This window comes from Syzygium oleosum, unplaced genomic scaffold (genome assembly GCF_021117445.2).
Source record: "Syzygium oleosum isolate NSW1041296 unplaced genomic scaffold, Sole_v2.1 Sole_v2.03, whole genome shotgun sequence".
Taxonomy (NCBI): Eukaryota; Viridiplantae; Streptophyta; class Magnoliopsida; order Myrtales; family Myrtaceae; genus Syzygium; species Syzygium oleosum.
Genome location: NW_026607487.1, coordinates 7,137,654 through 7,151,056, shown reverse-complemented (window position 1 = coordinate 7,151,056; position 13,403 = coordinate 7,137,654). Strand labels below are relative to the sequence as shown.

At 42.3% G+C, this 13,403-nt stretch overlaps 2 protein-coding genes across 5 annotated transcripts; both read right to left on the bottom strand.

The window, feature by feature from the left end:
- LOC115687433 (WAT1-related protein At5g40240-like) lies at nt 1–5,180 on the bottom strand. Its single transcript, XM_030612992.2, has 7 exons — nt 4,970–5,180; nt 4,805–4,870; nt 4,542–4,655; nt 3,837–4,083; nt 3,592–3,750; nt 3,349–3,500; nt 1–160 (listed from the first exon to the last, which is right to left on the bottom strand). Exons 1-7 carry the CDS (start codon nt 5,155–5,157, stop codon nt 1–3), a joined length of 1,086 nt encoding a protein of 361 aa, XP_030468852.1. The 5' UTR covers nt 5,158–5,180.
- A 1,805-nt stretch (nt 5,181–6,985) lies between these two features.
- LOC115687435 (WAT1-related protein At5g40240-like) lies at nt 6,986–10,257 on the bottom strand. 4 transcript variants are annotated; one of them, XM_056309710.1, is made up of 8 exons: nt 9,818–10,255; nt 9,647–9,712; nt 9,383–9,496; nt 8,865–9,111; nt 8,610–8,768; nt 8,369–8,520; nt 7,877–8,046; nt 6,986–7,527 (listed from the first exon to the last, which is right to left on the bottom strand). In XM_056309710.1, exons 1-7 carry the CDS (start codon nt 10,003–10,005, stop codon nt 7,887–7,889), a joined length of 1,086 nt encoding a protein of 361 aa, XP_056165685.1. In that variant the 5' UTR covers nt 10,006–10,255; the 3' UTR covers nt 6,986–7,527; nt 7,877–7,886. The 4 variants fall into 4 exon arrangements, with proteins under 4 accessions (XP_056165685.1, XP_056165686.1, XP_030468856.1 ...); XM_056309711.1 differs by lacking the exon at nt 6,986–7,527 and having other exon boundaries at nt 7,753–8,046; nt 9,647–9,707; nt 9,819–10,256; XM_030612996.2 differs by lacking the exon at nt 6,986–7,527 and having other exon boundaries at nt 7,753–8,046.
- Between the last annotated feature and the right edge of the window lie 3,146 nt (nt 10,258–13,403).

Below are 13,403 nucleotides of genomic sequence, written 5' to 3'. Positions count from 1 at the left end.
CTACACGCTCGAAACTTTGTCTTGGAGCAAAGGAGTCTTGTCGCCGGCGGACGCCAGGCTTCCCCCAACCCGGCTGCTCTCGAACGTCTTATCTTCCTCTTTGGACTTGCCCCACACTGCCGCGTAGAATCCCATCACAATCACAATCGCTCCAATTAAGCTGCACAAAACCCGAAAAGGAAAGACAAAAAGGCAAGTTAATTAAAAGTATTTCTTTTTCAATCGAGACAAGATATTCTTTTAAAATTACCACAGAGTCGGTGGAACTCAAAGCCGCAGCCCCGAAACCAACCGTTCAGTATGACATACAAGGCTCACTTAAAGAAACACGTGATCTTTTCATTTGAGGCACTCTACTTCTTATACATATTTATGGGTGCCAAGCACACTCTCACACACTCACAAGAGCCAAGTTTACTCAAGCCACGCTTGCTCTAATGAGAACTCTTGCCTATTCATACCATTAAGCAGGTAGTTCTACCTCCTTCCCTAGATATTTCTAGCTAGAGAAATATATCATTGGATATTTCTACACTTTTTCTTGAAATATCTTTCAACAAAATATCTAAATATTTAGATAGTCTAGAAAAATCTAGAATTCTTAAGAGAAGAGAGGAGATGCAATTCTTCAACACTTCCCCTCACCAACTATTTTTTCTCTCAATGCGGATCTAGCCATCATGCCAAATTGCTTCTTGGAACTTCTTAGCTGTCTCATCGACTTCTTCCTTTAACCTTCGTTATTCCTTCTTGACTTCGCCTGTTTCTTGTGCTCGCTGCAACTATTTGAGATAAAGCCCTGATTTAACACTGTCTACTTGAACTTCAATTACCTTTGTGGCTGTGACTTTTGACTAAGCTTTGCGAAGCTCGGACTTCAGCAACGCCAAGTTCGACTTGCGGCTCAATCTCTTTTGCTTTCATCCCACTTAACCCGGCCTTCCTATTTTGCAATTCTTTTATAAGAGTTTTAAGATCGCAGCTCATGTGGCCAAGCCTTTCATTGGCGGTTTCATTTGGTGCTTCAACTGATTCACTTCCATCTGAAGCACTTTGATGTAGACAACTTCATCCTTACACCATGGGATGTAAGGTGAAGATGGCCTCATTTTCTCAAAGCATCCTTTCTTTTTCTCTTCTTGTCTTTCCCAATTTGACCAATTGAGAATGTCACGGTAGACTTGAATTCCTTAAGCTACTGCAACTTCTTAAGCTCACACCGAAGCTTCTCATGCTTTCGTTCTTTGGCCTTGAGCTCCTTCTCCTTCTGCCTCAGCATTTTGTTCTTCTGTCCAACATCTTCTCCATCTTCACTTTAATCTTCTACTTCTCCTACAGCCCTTTCTCAAGGTTGCTCATTGGCGCCGCCACTTGCTTCTCTGAGTTTGTCCTCGGCTTGCTCTTCCCCGAGGACGTGACAAAGGCTGTCGCATCATATGACTTGATGATAGATCAGGCTGCAAGCTCTTCTTTTTCCTCTATTATAGTGGCCACTTGAAAATCACACTCTTCTTCACTATCATTCTCCTTCATGGTAGAGGACAGACTCTAACAAAGTGTCCTACTTTGCCGCACATGCAGCACTATCTGCTACGCCTATTATCGCTTTTATCTTCATTGTCATCCTCGTCAAAATCCTGATGAGCTCCCCCTAACTGAGCGCTCCTCCCTTCTAGTCGCCTCAGCCAGTCTCCATGACCTTTCCTCTATTTCCCATCTCCGATGCCTCCTTTGGCTCTTGAAGGCCCTTTTATTATTGAAGAAGGCAATTTCATCAACTTTCACTGAGACCTTAGACATTTGTCTATCTAAAGCCTCATGGTTGGCCAATATATTCTCCAAAACGGTCAGAGTTGGGTCTTTAGCCCATCCAAGAGTGGCCATAACAATACTATTATACTTTGGTCGTAACCCGTGAATGATTGTTACTACCATCCTAGTCTCAGAGATGGCATTTTGAGGATCCAACTTTAAAATTTCTTCACAAATAGATTTAACTTAGGAAAGATATTGACTCACCGTCCTATCTCGTTAGGACACCGACAATAACTGTTGTAGCTTGGCATCTTTCGTCCTAGCAAATGTGCTGTCAAAGCATCCCATGCCTCCTTGCGGGTCCTCGTGCTCTTGATATGTTGTAACAAATCATTTTCTATCGTAATAGAAAGAACGTAGAGAGGCTTACTAGCCTTTATCTTTCACTACCTCCCGCTCTCCATCATCCGTGAGTGGTGTGGTATCGTCACCACCAAAAATTACGCCCACAAATCTTAACCCAGCAGGTAAAAATGCATGCAGGCATTCCAATTATTATAATTGGAATTGTTGAGTTTCTTGATGCCACTTGCCGAACTTGATAAATCTATCATCGTGACTTGGTTATAATGCGCGGCACTATACCAAGAAAGCTTGGTCCTAGACCAACCAATCACAATCCCTAATTGTGCATTGATATAATTTCGGGGTACTCCGATCCCCGACTGCCTACTCACGTACCATGGTCCCTGACCCCTATTATCGCGTACCACAACTTTCGATTGCTGGGTTCACAGTCTCCGACCACCTACTCTGGTACCGCTTGTCGAACTCAGAGGTGCAGCTTTGATACCAATTGTTGAACTTCGACATGCAACTCTGCTACCTATTGTTAAGTAAGACGCACAAATCTCACTTAAAGAAACACACGTTTTTTTTCCACAGAGGCACTCTCTTACAATATCGATTGAGAGAACTTCTTACACATACTTATGGATGCGAAGCGCACACTGACGCCACACTTGCTCTAATGAGAGCTCTTGCCTATTTAGGCTTAAGGTGGTGGTTCTACCTTCTAGAATATATAGATATTTCTAAATAAATATCTTCCCAGTATATTTCTAGCTAGAGGAATATCTTAGATACTTCTAGAGAAATAGCTCCCTAGATATTTCTATCTCTCTCTAGATATTTATAGAGAAATATATTCTTAGATATCTACACCCTTCTTAAAATATTTAGATATTTAGGTAACCTAGAAATATTTAGAATTTTGAGAGAAGAGAGGAGGTGCGATTCTTCAACATAATCCTAACGACCTAAACTCTGGTTACCGAGGGACCTCGACAAATCTTTAGACTTGAGCATAACCGTTTTTCTTTTATGAAAAGTTAAACTGAAGAGCAAGCCCATTTATATCTTGTATCTCAAGAATATATATTGCTGTGCTTGAGATTTGCTCATGAAGGAGTTTTTTCTCTGATGGACAATTGGACACATCGTTCTCAGTTTCTTTTAATCAACTAGATTCTTGATAATAGAGTAAGATGTGGCATGGGCATTTCAATAGAGAAGAAGAGAGAGTACTTGTACCTTCCAAGGTGTAACATCTCCCCTAAAAATATGAACCCCAATCCGACAGCAAAAACAATTCCCAAGGGCTTGAACATGGAGATATAAACAGGTCCAATTTTCTTCAGGCACCATATACACAATGTGGCTCTCAAGACGCCAGCAACCAGAGCCTGCATATACAATATTAATTTGACTTTTATGTTCAACCCTCAAATTCGGACCAAAATCTAGACTTTAGGAGTCGTTATGTTACAGGCTTACCGAGTACAGAATAGCGATCAGACCTATATCAACCTTCAGAATCCATGATTGTGATTCTCTCACCGCAATGAAGGACAATAGCCCAGAAAGAATAGTCGAAAAGAACACTGAATAGAACATTAAGTTTAGCACCACGGGATAATCTTTAAGGACAAATGCCTGCAAGATTCGAGATATGTTTACTGGTCAAGTCTTCTTTCGCTTCGTTTTAGCGTCATATTCTAAGTAAGGACATTGGTGCTAACCTGTCCAATGTACCATAATGATATCAAGAAAGCTTCGGCTACGAGGAGAAACCCGCCAAGGATCCAATTTGATTGTTGCGAGAGAAGAAAAAGAAGGTGACGAGGTTGGACAGAAGAAGGAAGCGAAGGCGAACGGAGAATCGGTGGACCCTTGTAGAGAGTGACTACGAATGCACCAAGAATTGATGCGATGGTTCCCACGAGCTTAGCTTGGCTGCTTGTGCTTTTCCAATTCACTTTCTCCATCCTAATTTTCAATTCAATTAGTAAAGAATAAACTAAGCTCATCTTGTAATCATTGTCATCGACATATTGTGCACTTCTGTCTCGTCTTTCCTATGAATTTGCAGCCTCCACTTTGCTCAAGCCCGGGACTTTCTTGATTTTGTCCCATTTCAGGGACTTATTCAATTGCAGAGCAACTCTCGTTTTAGGAATTATAGGGATCCAGCATCAGCAGAGATAAAGTAATAGAACTATTAATAATCTCCGAGATTGAAAGGAAACATGCACAGAATATGAGAAGTGAATTAAGTGGAAGCAAAGTGTATCTCTCCGGGCCCGGTTGAAACAGGCCTTGAGCTGAACCCATGTACAATCAACCCACCATCATCCAATTAACACACCATCATCTGCTTCTCCCGTTTTTTAAAAGAAGGTTCTTTAAAGTGCACTGCAGATAACGAGAAAGAAGGGACAAAGAACCTTAAAATAATGGCGAGAATGAAAGTGAAAGCTGGGATGAGGTTCATCATGGCCATGCCCAGAAGAGGGGAGCTGTAATCCATGCCGACATACTCGCACATCTGGGATGCGAATCTGCATCATCCAACTTACTCAAAAATTCACTTTGTTTCTCGTACGAAATCTCAGCAGTTAGTTAAGACCTTTTGCTTCGAAAGATTTCCAAGAAACGCAAATCGCAAGTCTGCAAATTCATGTCAAATGAAGAAACTTCGCTCACTCACCCAATTAGAGAGAGCAAGAAGATCTTGCGTAGGACAGAGAAAGTGAGAGGAGTACACGACCCTGACCTGCCAAACAGAGCAAACAAACAAGACAAGGACTTCAAAATTTTCTTTTCTTAAACCTGACATCAATGGGAGTTAGAGAGTGTTCGACAGAGCACGAACCTGCGAGAGATAATGAAGGGACTAGGAAGGAGGACGAGAGAGGAGAGGGCATTACAGTAGAAGGCCAAGGTGTACTTGTTCGTCCCATCGGACATGGCCATTTTCGTCACCACCATGTTGCTCGCTTGAGCCAGAACCACCATGATCATCCCCACAAACGGCAGTGAACCCTTCGCTCTCCCGTCCATCTCCCTCTCTCTCTCTCTCTCTCTCTCTCCTCAGTTCGTGGGTGAATAGTTGGAGGAAGCTGAGGTTTTAAGTTTTGCGGGACCGCCATGTATTTGATGCTTCTGTTTGACTTTAAAATATGATGGAATACAAATATTTCCACCCTCTTTGGGTGTCATTTGCTTGCTTGAGAACCTGGAGTAGGTCGATTTTGTCAACAATGAAAACGACGGTGGGGAGGTTGGTTGGTGAGACTTTTATGAGTTTATAATATATCAGACATGTATGATTGCAATTACAAAAATGATAAAGAGGATGATGATAATAAATAATGATAGTTCTGCTGCTTTTCTTTTCTCAGCAGGCGCCTTTGTTGAGGTTAATACAAAATTGGGTGGTTTCAAGTTCATCAGTGGTCAGCACGAGCAGAGATCAGTTCACGTTTCAAAAATGATCTGCCCAGTCATCTACAAAACATGACCTGAAGATTACGGAGAGTGTTAGAATATTTAAATAATAAATTAAATTTTAATATACAAATTTAAATTTTTAGAATAATTGATAGTGATTCCATAAAATCCCACATGGTATATGGTATCAGAGCAGGAGATCCTAAATTCAAATCTTCTAATCCTCTATTTGCCTCCCCAATTGTATATTTCCATGCCTTAGGCTTAAGCCAAAGTCCAACAGGAGTGTTAGAATATTTAAAACAGTTAACTGTGATAGAACAAAATCTCACGGGGAGAATCTACTTCCCTTGCCCATTGTTTTGCCAGCACCGGTTTATGAAGAATTTTTTGCATGTGCATGGGGTGGCGCTCTAGGGTACACCCATTTTTGCTGATTAACATTAGACCTGTAAATTCTCGCCACAATCCGTTTGCACGACACGATACTTAGTTAAACAAGTTTGGATTTGATATAAACCGATTCATGTTACAAATGGGTCAACTCGTTTAAAACACAACAAGGAATGTGTCTTTACACACTTAACTTGTTTAGACACAAATCGACATTTTTTTTAAATGTGTCATCTTTTTAAGAGGACACGTCTTTTTAACAGGGCACAATTAGACATGTTTTAATACGTAAGCTCTAATAGTACATCACTAATTGACCAATCGGTAAAAAGAACAAAAGATATGTAGGAAAATAAACTTTCAGTTAGAATAAAATATAAATTGATCGAGTAAGATTTTCCTAAGAGTGATAAATGAGAATCTGTCGATTAAACCTTTCTAATTCTTGCCAATTTTAGTGGGCACCTAAATTTGTTGCCCGAAAGGTCATATTCGGATGGCGATCAAATCTGTCAAAATTGTCGGAATTTGAGCCTCGAGCAGAAAACGGGCATTAAATATTTTTGTAGTTTTGTTCTCTGCTGCATCTTCTCCAAATTATAAATTGTGGACATTTTTGTCCAAGAACGGCATTCCCACCTCAAACTTCGATTTAGGCAACACGATGAGTTTGTGATCCGAAGCAAGAGTTTTTCCTAAAGAGGTCTGGTTTTTCATCTAAATACCAATGCCCAAATCTGCGGCTCGGGGCCGAGTGCCGGTCTCCCTTTCCGTCACAATCGGAAATGAATCTCGGCTGCAATTCGAAATAAGAGATTGTAGGGGAGAGAGAAAGAGAGCTGAGATTTTAGAAAGGGAGAGCGCTTGGTGAAAGGACACTGAGAGTAGAGGAACATGAAGAGCACTCGTAACGTAAAGAGAAATGCTTAAATGATTTTTTTTTTAATTCACTGTGAGATCGATAGTCTATTTTGGACAATAGAAAATAAATAACTAGAAATTGCTGCGAAGTATATTTCTTTAAGAATTTATAGCTCTCAACATAGTGTTACTCTCACAGTGGTTCAAAGACTGTTATGCTAGCAAAGCTCGTTCGTAAATACGTGGAGAGCGAAATAGGAAAATCTTTTTAAGGCTCCATTCTTCTCCCACAAATTCAAATTCCACCGAGCTTTATCCTCTCGTCGCAAGCTCCGACCCAGTGTCGCCACTCCCTGCATTGCCGCCGTGCTTTGACAATCCCTGTGCGTCTTCAAGTTATCACGCCGCCACCAACTCACCTCCTACTCGCCGCCACGCGTACCGGGTTGTTTCTTCTCCGATCAAACTCTAGGATTGATTTCAACTCATTATAGCTTTGTCTCTTGAATTCTGCTCTGTTTCGTTTTCTTTAGACTCTGCCGCCTTTCACTGGACTGCCTTGTCAAGCCATCGCTGAGCCGCTCAACCAAAGTGCTGGGTCGTTGCTGAACTTTCATGAGCACCCATGTTGGCGTCGCCGACCATAATCCGCTGCGGCTGTTGACTCTCTTCTTCCGCTCCAAGTAGTATAAATCCGTGATCGGACAGAGTAGGCGACAACGACAGCTGAGAGGCGGGGCAAAGAGAGAGAAAGGAGGAGAAGGAGAGAAAAGGGGCGAAGAGAGTGATGAGGATAATCTGGGAAAGAAAATGGCAACTTGACCCAAAAAGTGTTCAAGATCACAGAGTGTGGAGATGCAAGTTGAAATCTAGTAACAAAAGTCGAAGCGCAGAATACAGGTTTTCCAAAGCGTGCGTAGACATCAATGTGAGTGCACCAAAACGAAGATGGCAGTCGAAACCTTCTCCAATTTCTTCATTTTTTCTATTGGTATTTCCACATCTCTTTCACGTTGGAATGTTCAAGTCGAATTCATTTCAAAAGACAAAAGGGAATGTCTCTACGAATACCTACGAATGAATATCTACACACTGGAAGCTTTATCTTGGAGCAAAGGAATCTTGTCGCTCGAGGATGCCAAGCTCTCTCCAACCCCGCTGCCCTCGATCGCCTTCTCTTCCTCTTTGGACTTCCCCCACACGACCGCGTAGAATCCCATCACAATCACGGTTGCTCCGATTAAGCTGCCAAAACCAATAAGAGAAAAACGAAAAGGCGTGTCCACGTCAAGCTACCCTGTTCTGTCCATGTATGTATGCTTTGTAATGACCGACACTCTGATTTCTTAACTTCGAAACTTTGGCAGATCTCTAGAGTTGAACAAAAAGTTAAAACTGAGTAAGGCAATTTGTATTTTATATCTCGAGAACATCCGTTGCTTTGCTTGAGATGAACTCATGAAGGAGCTTGACACGTCTTCCTCAATTTCTTCTAGTCGATTAAATTCTTGATTATAGAAAAATGCGTAGGCATTTCAATAGAGAAGAAGAGAGAGAGTGCTTGTACCTTCCAATGTGTAACTTTTCGCCAAGAAATATGAACCCCAATACAACAGCAAATACAGTTCCCAAGGGCTGGAACATGGAGACAAAAACAGGTCCAGTTCTCTTCAGACACCATATACCCAATGTGAGTCTGAAGACACCAGCAACCAAAGCCTGCATATACAATATCAATCAGGCTTTTAACTTCAAGCTTGAAGTCGGATCAAAATCTAACTTTAGGAATCGTAATATTACACGCTTACCGAGTACAAAATAGCGATCAAACCGACATCGACTTTAAGGATCCATGACTGTGGTTCTCTCACTATAACGAAGGACAATAACCCGGAAAAAATTGTCTGGAAGAACATTACATAGAACATTATGTTCATCACCACGGGGTAATTTTTTAGGATAAATGCCTGCAACATTGGAGATTTTTTCACTTGTCAAGTCTTCTTTCGCTTCGTTTTGGTGTCATTCATATATTAAGAAAAAGCAAGGACATTAGTGCTAGCCTGTACGATGATTGCTGATGACATCAAGAAAGCTTCGGCAGCGAGGAGAAAGCCGCCAAGAATCCAATTCGATTGTCGCGAGAGAACAAAAAGAAGGCGATGAGGTTGGACAGAAGCAGGAGGCAAAGGTGAGCGGTGAAGCGGCGGACCCTTGTAGAGAGTGACTAAGAACGCACCAAGAATTGATGCAATGGTTCCCACAAGCTTAGCTTGGCTGCTTGAGCTTTTCCAATTCACTTTCTCCATCCTAAAATTTTAATTCAATCAACAAACTAAAGAAGGAAATAAGATAAAACTTATTTTATTGTCATCGACATATGGTGCACTGCTGTCTTTTGTGTTTCCTAGAAATGTGCAGTCGACACTTGCTGAAGCACCGGAAATCAGCTGAACCGATGTAAAATCAACCCCCCCAAATCATCAATGAACACATCATCATCTGCTTCTCTAATTTTTTTTTTTTCAAATGAAAGTTCTGAAATTGCACTGAAGATAACGAGAAAGAAGAGACAGAGAACCTTGAAAAAATGGCCAGAATGAAAGTGAAAGCTGGGATGAGGTTCATCAGGGCCGTGCCCAGAACAGGGGAGCTGTAATCGATTCCGACGAATCCGCTCATCTGTGATGCGAATCTGCATCACCCAAACTACTCAAAAATTCACCTTGTTCTTTGTATCAAACTCTCAGCAGTTGATTAACACCTTTTGCTTCAAAAGAATTCAAAGAAAAGCAAACCCCAATTCTGCAAATTCATGTGAAACGAAGAAACTTCACTCACTCACCCAACCAGAGCGAGCAAGAAGATCTTGCGAAATACAGAGAAAGTGAGAGGAGGACACGACCCTGACCTGCCAAGCCGATCAAACAAACATGACAAGGTTTGTTAAAACCTTCTTTTTTTCCCCTCAAACCTGATTTTAATGGAGTTGATGCGTGATTGACAGAGCACAAACCTGCGAGAGATGATGAAGGGACAAGGGAGGAGGGCAAGAGAGGAGAGGGCATTACAGTAAAAGGCCATGGTATACTTGTTGATCCCATCGGACATGGCCATTTTCATCACCACCATGTTGCCCGCTTGAGCCAGAACCACCATGATCATCCCCACAAACGGCAGCGAACCCCACGCTCTCCCGTCCATCTCTCTCTCTCTCTCTCTCTCTCTCTCTCTCTCTCTCTCTCTCACACACACACACACACACACACAGTTCGTGGGTTAATAGTTGGAGGAAACTGAGGTGTTTTCCAACGTTTTGCGGGACCGCCATTTTTGACCTTTGTGGAGTACAAATATTCCCAACTGCTTGCGGACCTGGAGAGGTCAGTGATGTCAACTATGAAAAGAACGGGGGGACGGGGGCGAGCTTCATGACGTGGTTGTTTTTGAGGTTATGATATACTAAACATGTATAACTGCTATGACATAATGATGATGATAATGATGTAATAACATTTATAGTTCTGCTGCTTTCCTTTTCTTAGCAGGCAACTTCATTTAGGCCAATCCAAAAGTGCGTTTGTTTCTAGTTCAGTATTGGTTTGCATTTGCGAGCAGAGATCAGCTGACGTTTCAGAAAGGATCTGCCCTATCATCTGCAGATTCCGGGGAAAATCTACTTCTTCTCTTTCCCATTTTTTTGGCCAGCGCCTCCGATTATGAAATGATTTTTCCATGTGCGTTGGGTGGCGCTTCCGAGTACATCCGTTTGTTAGGGCCATCAATTCTCGATACAATCCGTTTGCACCACACTAAGATACATAATTAAACAGGTTTTGATTTGGCATGAACCGGTTCATGATATAAATGGGTCAACTCATTTAAGACACGATTTAAGCGAGTTGACCTGCTTAACTCATTTTTAAAAGGAGAAAATTAAGAGAATATTTTCATTCCTGTATATCAGTGATATTTATAGTACATGTACAAGGATAGCAACAACAAAAAATATGGAGAAAATCTCAACTAATTAACAGCTATCTACAACAATGAGAAGGTTGAAATTATGGAGAATAATTTGAAATTTGAATTTTAAACCGATTCTCTTATACGCCCCCTCAAGATGCAGTTTCCGTCGGAAACACCGATCTTGACTCGAAGTGTTTGCACGCGCTGTTTTGATAGTGGCTTGGTAAGGATGTCCGCTAGTTGGTCATGTGTGGAAATGTGAGAGACTCTCAATTGTCCGTCTTTTACTAGCTCACGAACGAAGTGGTAATCAATTGCAATGTGCTTCATGCGAGAGTGGAAGACCTGATTGGCACACACATAAGTAGCCCCAATATTGTCACAGTATATCGTGGGTGTTTCAAGTGAGTGTATGCCCAGTTCGGTGAGCAAGTTTTGAACCCAAAGTAATTCCGATGAGGTAGCGGCAACTGCTCTATATTCGGCTTCTGTTGATGATAGAGCAACGGATCGCTATTTGCGGGAGCTCCAAGAGATAGGATTGGCGCCAAGATAAACAATGAAGCCGGATGTGGAAGTCCTGTCATATGAATCACCAGCCCAATCTGCATCGCAATAAGCACGTAAAATGGGCTTTGTATCTTGCCGCAAGTGAAGCCCATGGAATAGGGTACCTTTAAGATATCGAAGAAGACGTTTGGCGGCAGACCAATGATGTAATGTTGGCTTGTGCATGAACTGAGATAATTTGTTGACAGTGAACGAAATATTGGGTCGAGTGATTAGGAGGTATTGAAGGGCACCGACGAGGCTCCGAAATTCAGTTGTGGATGTGTACCCCGAATTATCATGAAGTGTAAGTGTATTACCGGTTGCCATTGGAGACCCAACATCCTTGGCTTTGGCCATTTTATGCTTTTCGAGTAGATAAAAGACCCTTCTTGGTGGGAAGTACTTCGATTCCAAGGAAATAGCCTAAGGTCCTCAAATCTTTGACCGAAAAATGCTTGGATAATGTTGCAATGAAATCATTGAGAAACCGAGTGTTGTTGCCCATAATGACAAGATCATCAACATATACCAAGAAATATGCCTCTATGCCATTGTGTGAGTAGATAAAAAGGGAGCTATCGGCCTTGGAATTAGTAAATGAATTGGCTATTAGAAATGTACTTAACTCGTTGTACCAGGCGCGAGGAGCTTGTTTGAGCCCGTAGATAGCTTTCCTGAGTTTGCACACATGGTCGGGTTTTGCAGGGTCTTTGAAACCAGGAGGTTGTTCCATGAACACTTCATCTTGTAGCGTTCCTTGCAAAAACGCGTTGTTTACATCCATTTGGCGTAGTGGCCAATTTCGAGTGAGTGCCAGAGTGAGGATGATGCAGATTGTTGTAGGTTTGACAACCGGGCTGAAGGTTTCTTTGAAGTCAATTCCCGGTCTTTGGTGAAATCCTTTGGCGACAAGACGCGCCTTGTATCTCTCGATGCTGCCGTCGGATCGACGCTTGATCCTGTAGACCCACCTACAACCAACAATATTCATGGAAGAATTCTTTGGGGTTAGTTCCCAAGTTCCATTTCGAATTAAGGCATTGATTTCCTCGGACATAGCGGAGCGCCATTGGGGATCATTCAAAGCTTGAGTAAGTCCACTTGGTTCATAGGTTTGAGGTAGGGGATGTTTTGTGGTGAGTGTATGTATTTGTTTAGGCTTGAAAATGTTGTTTTGAGAGCGTGTGATCATGTTATGAGTGCGGGTGGGGCGATTCGGGTTTGGCAGGTTTGAGGGTGGTTCGATTAAGGGTGTGGAGTTGTTTGGTGAGACATTCGTTCCGGTGGAGATGCTGCTAGTTGGGTGGTGGTTATTACTTCGTGAGGTCTGAGGTGTGATGCTGGTGGTACATGTATCAAATAGAGGTGTATGTGTGGTGTTAGAGGAGATATCACTTACTGAGTTATCGGGTGGGTTGGCTGGCAGAACTTGCGTGTCGGCTAGGCTACTAGGAAGAGCGCTTGTCACGGCTGATGGCGTGTTCGAAGCAGGAGCAATATATGGCACAATGGGCGACTGAAGAAGAGGAGTTTTGACCGAGAATGAGGGGGAGGACTCGGGTAAGTTCAAAGAGGGGTATGGGAAGACGGTTTCATCAAAGATAACGTGACGTGAGAGGAATATTTTTTTGGTAGTAGGATCAAAACATTTGTACGCACTTTGAGTTAAAGAATAACCAAGAAAAATACATGGGCGGGAGCGTGGTAAAAGCTTGTTTTTTGTGTATGGCCGAAGCCATGGGTAGCAGAGGCATCCGAAAATTCGAAGTTTTAGGTAGTTTGGGGGTTTGCCGAAGAGGCGGTGATATGGAGATTGAAGATTAAGGATATCTGTAGGTAGGCGATTTATGAGATATGTGGCGGTTTGGAAGGTGTAGGTCCAAAAAGTGGGGGGTAGGCCGGCTTTATGTAGAAGGGTTAATCCGGTTTCGACGATGTGCCGGTGACGCCTTTCAGCGGTGCCGTTATATTGTGGGGTGTATGGAGGTGCGATTAGGTGTGAAATTCTGTGTTTTGCTAAAAATGATTTGAGTTTAATGAATTCTCCGCCCCCATCAGAATAAAGAGTATGTATTTTTTGT

What these genes read in the sequence shown, in the direction of transcription:
- LOC115687433 (XM_030612992.2), bottom strand. Translation starts at nt 5,157, where the DNA reads ATGGACGGGAGAGCGAAGGGTTCACTGCCGTTTGTGGGGATGATCATG. An exon ending in ATTCTCGCCATTATTTTAAG is followed by an intron (nt 4,084 to 4,541) that starts GTTCTTTGTCCC and finishes ATTGAAAATTAG; the next exon opens with GATGGAGAAAGTGAATTGGA. An exon ending in CATTATGGTACATTGGACAG is followed by an intron (nt 3,751 to 3,836) that starts GTTAGCACCAAT and finishes CGAATCTTGCAG; the next exon opens with GCATTTGTCCTTAAAGATTA.
- LOC115687435 (XM_056309710.1), bottom strand. Translation starts at nt 10,005, where the DNA reads ATGGACGGGAGAGCGTGGGGTTCGCTGCCGTTTGTGGGGATGATCATG. An exon ending in TTCTTGCTCGCTCTGGTTGG is followed by an intron (nt 9,497 to 9,646) that starts GTGAGTGAGTGA and finishes TGGGTGATGCAG; the next exon opens with ATTCGCATCACAGATGAGCG. An exon ending in GAAAAGTTACACATTGGAAG is followed by an intron (nt 8,047 to 8,368) that starts GTACAAGCACTC and finishes TGGTTTTGGCAG; the next exon opens with CTTAATCGGAGCAACCGTGA.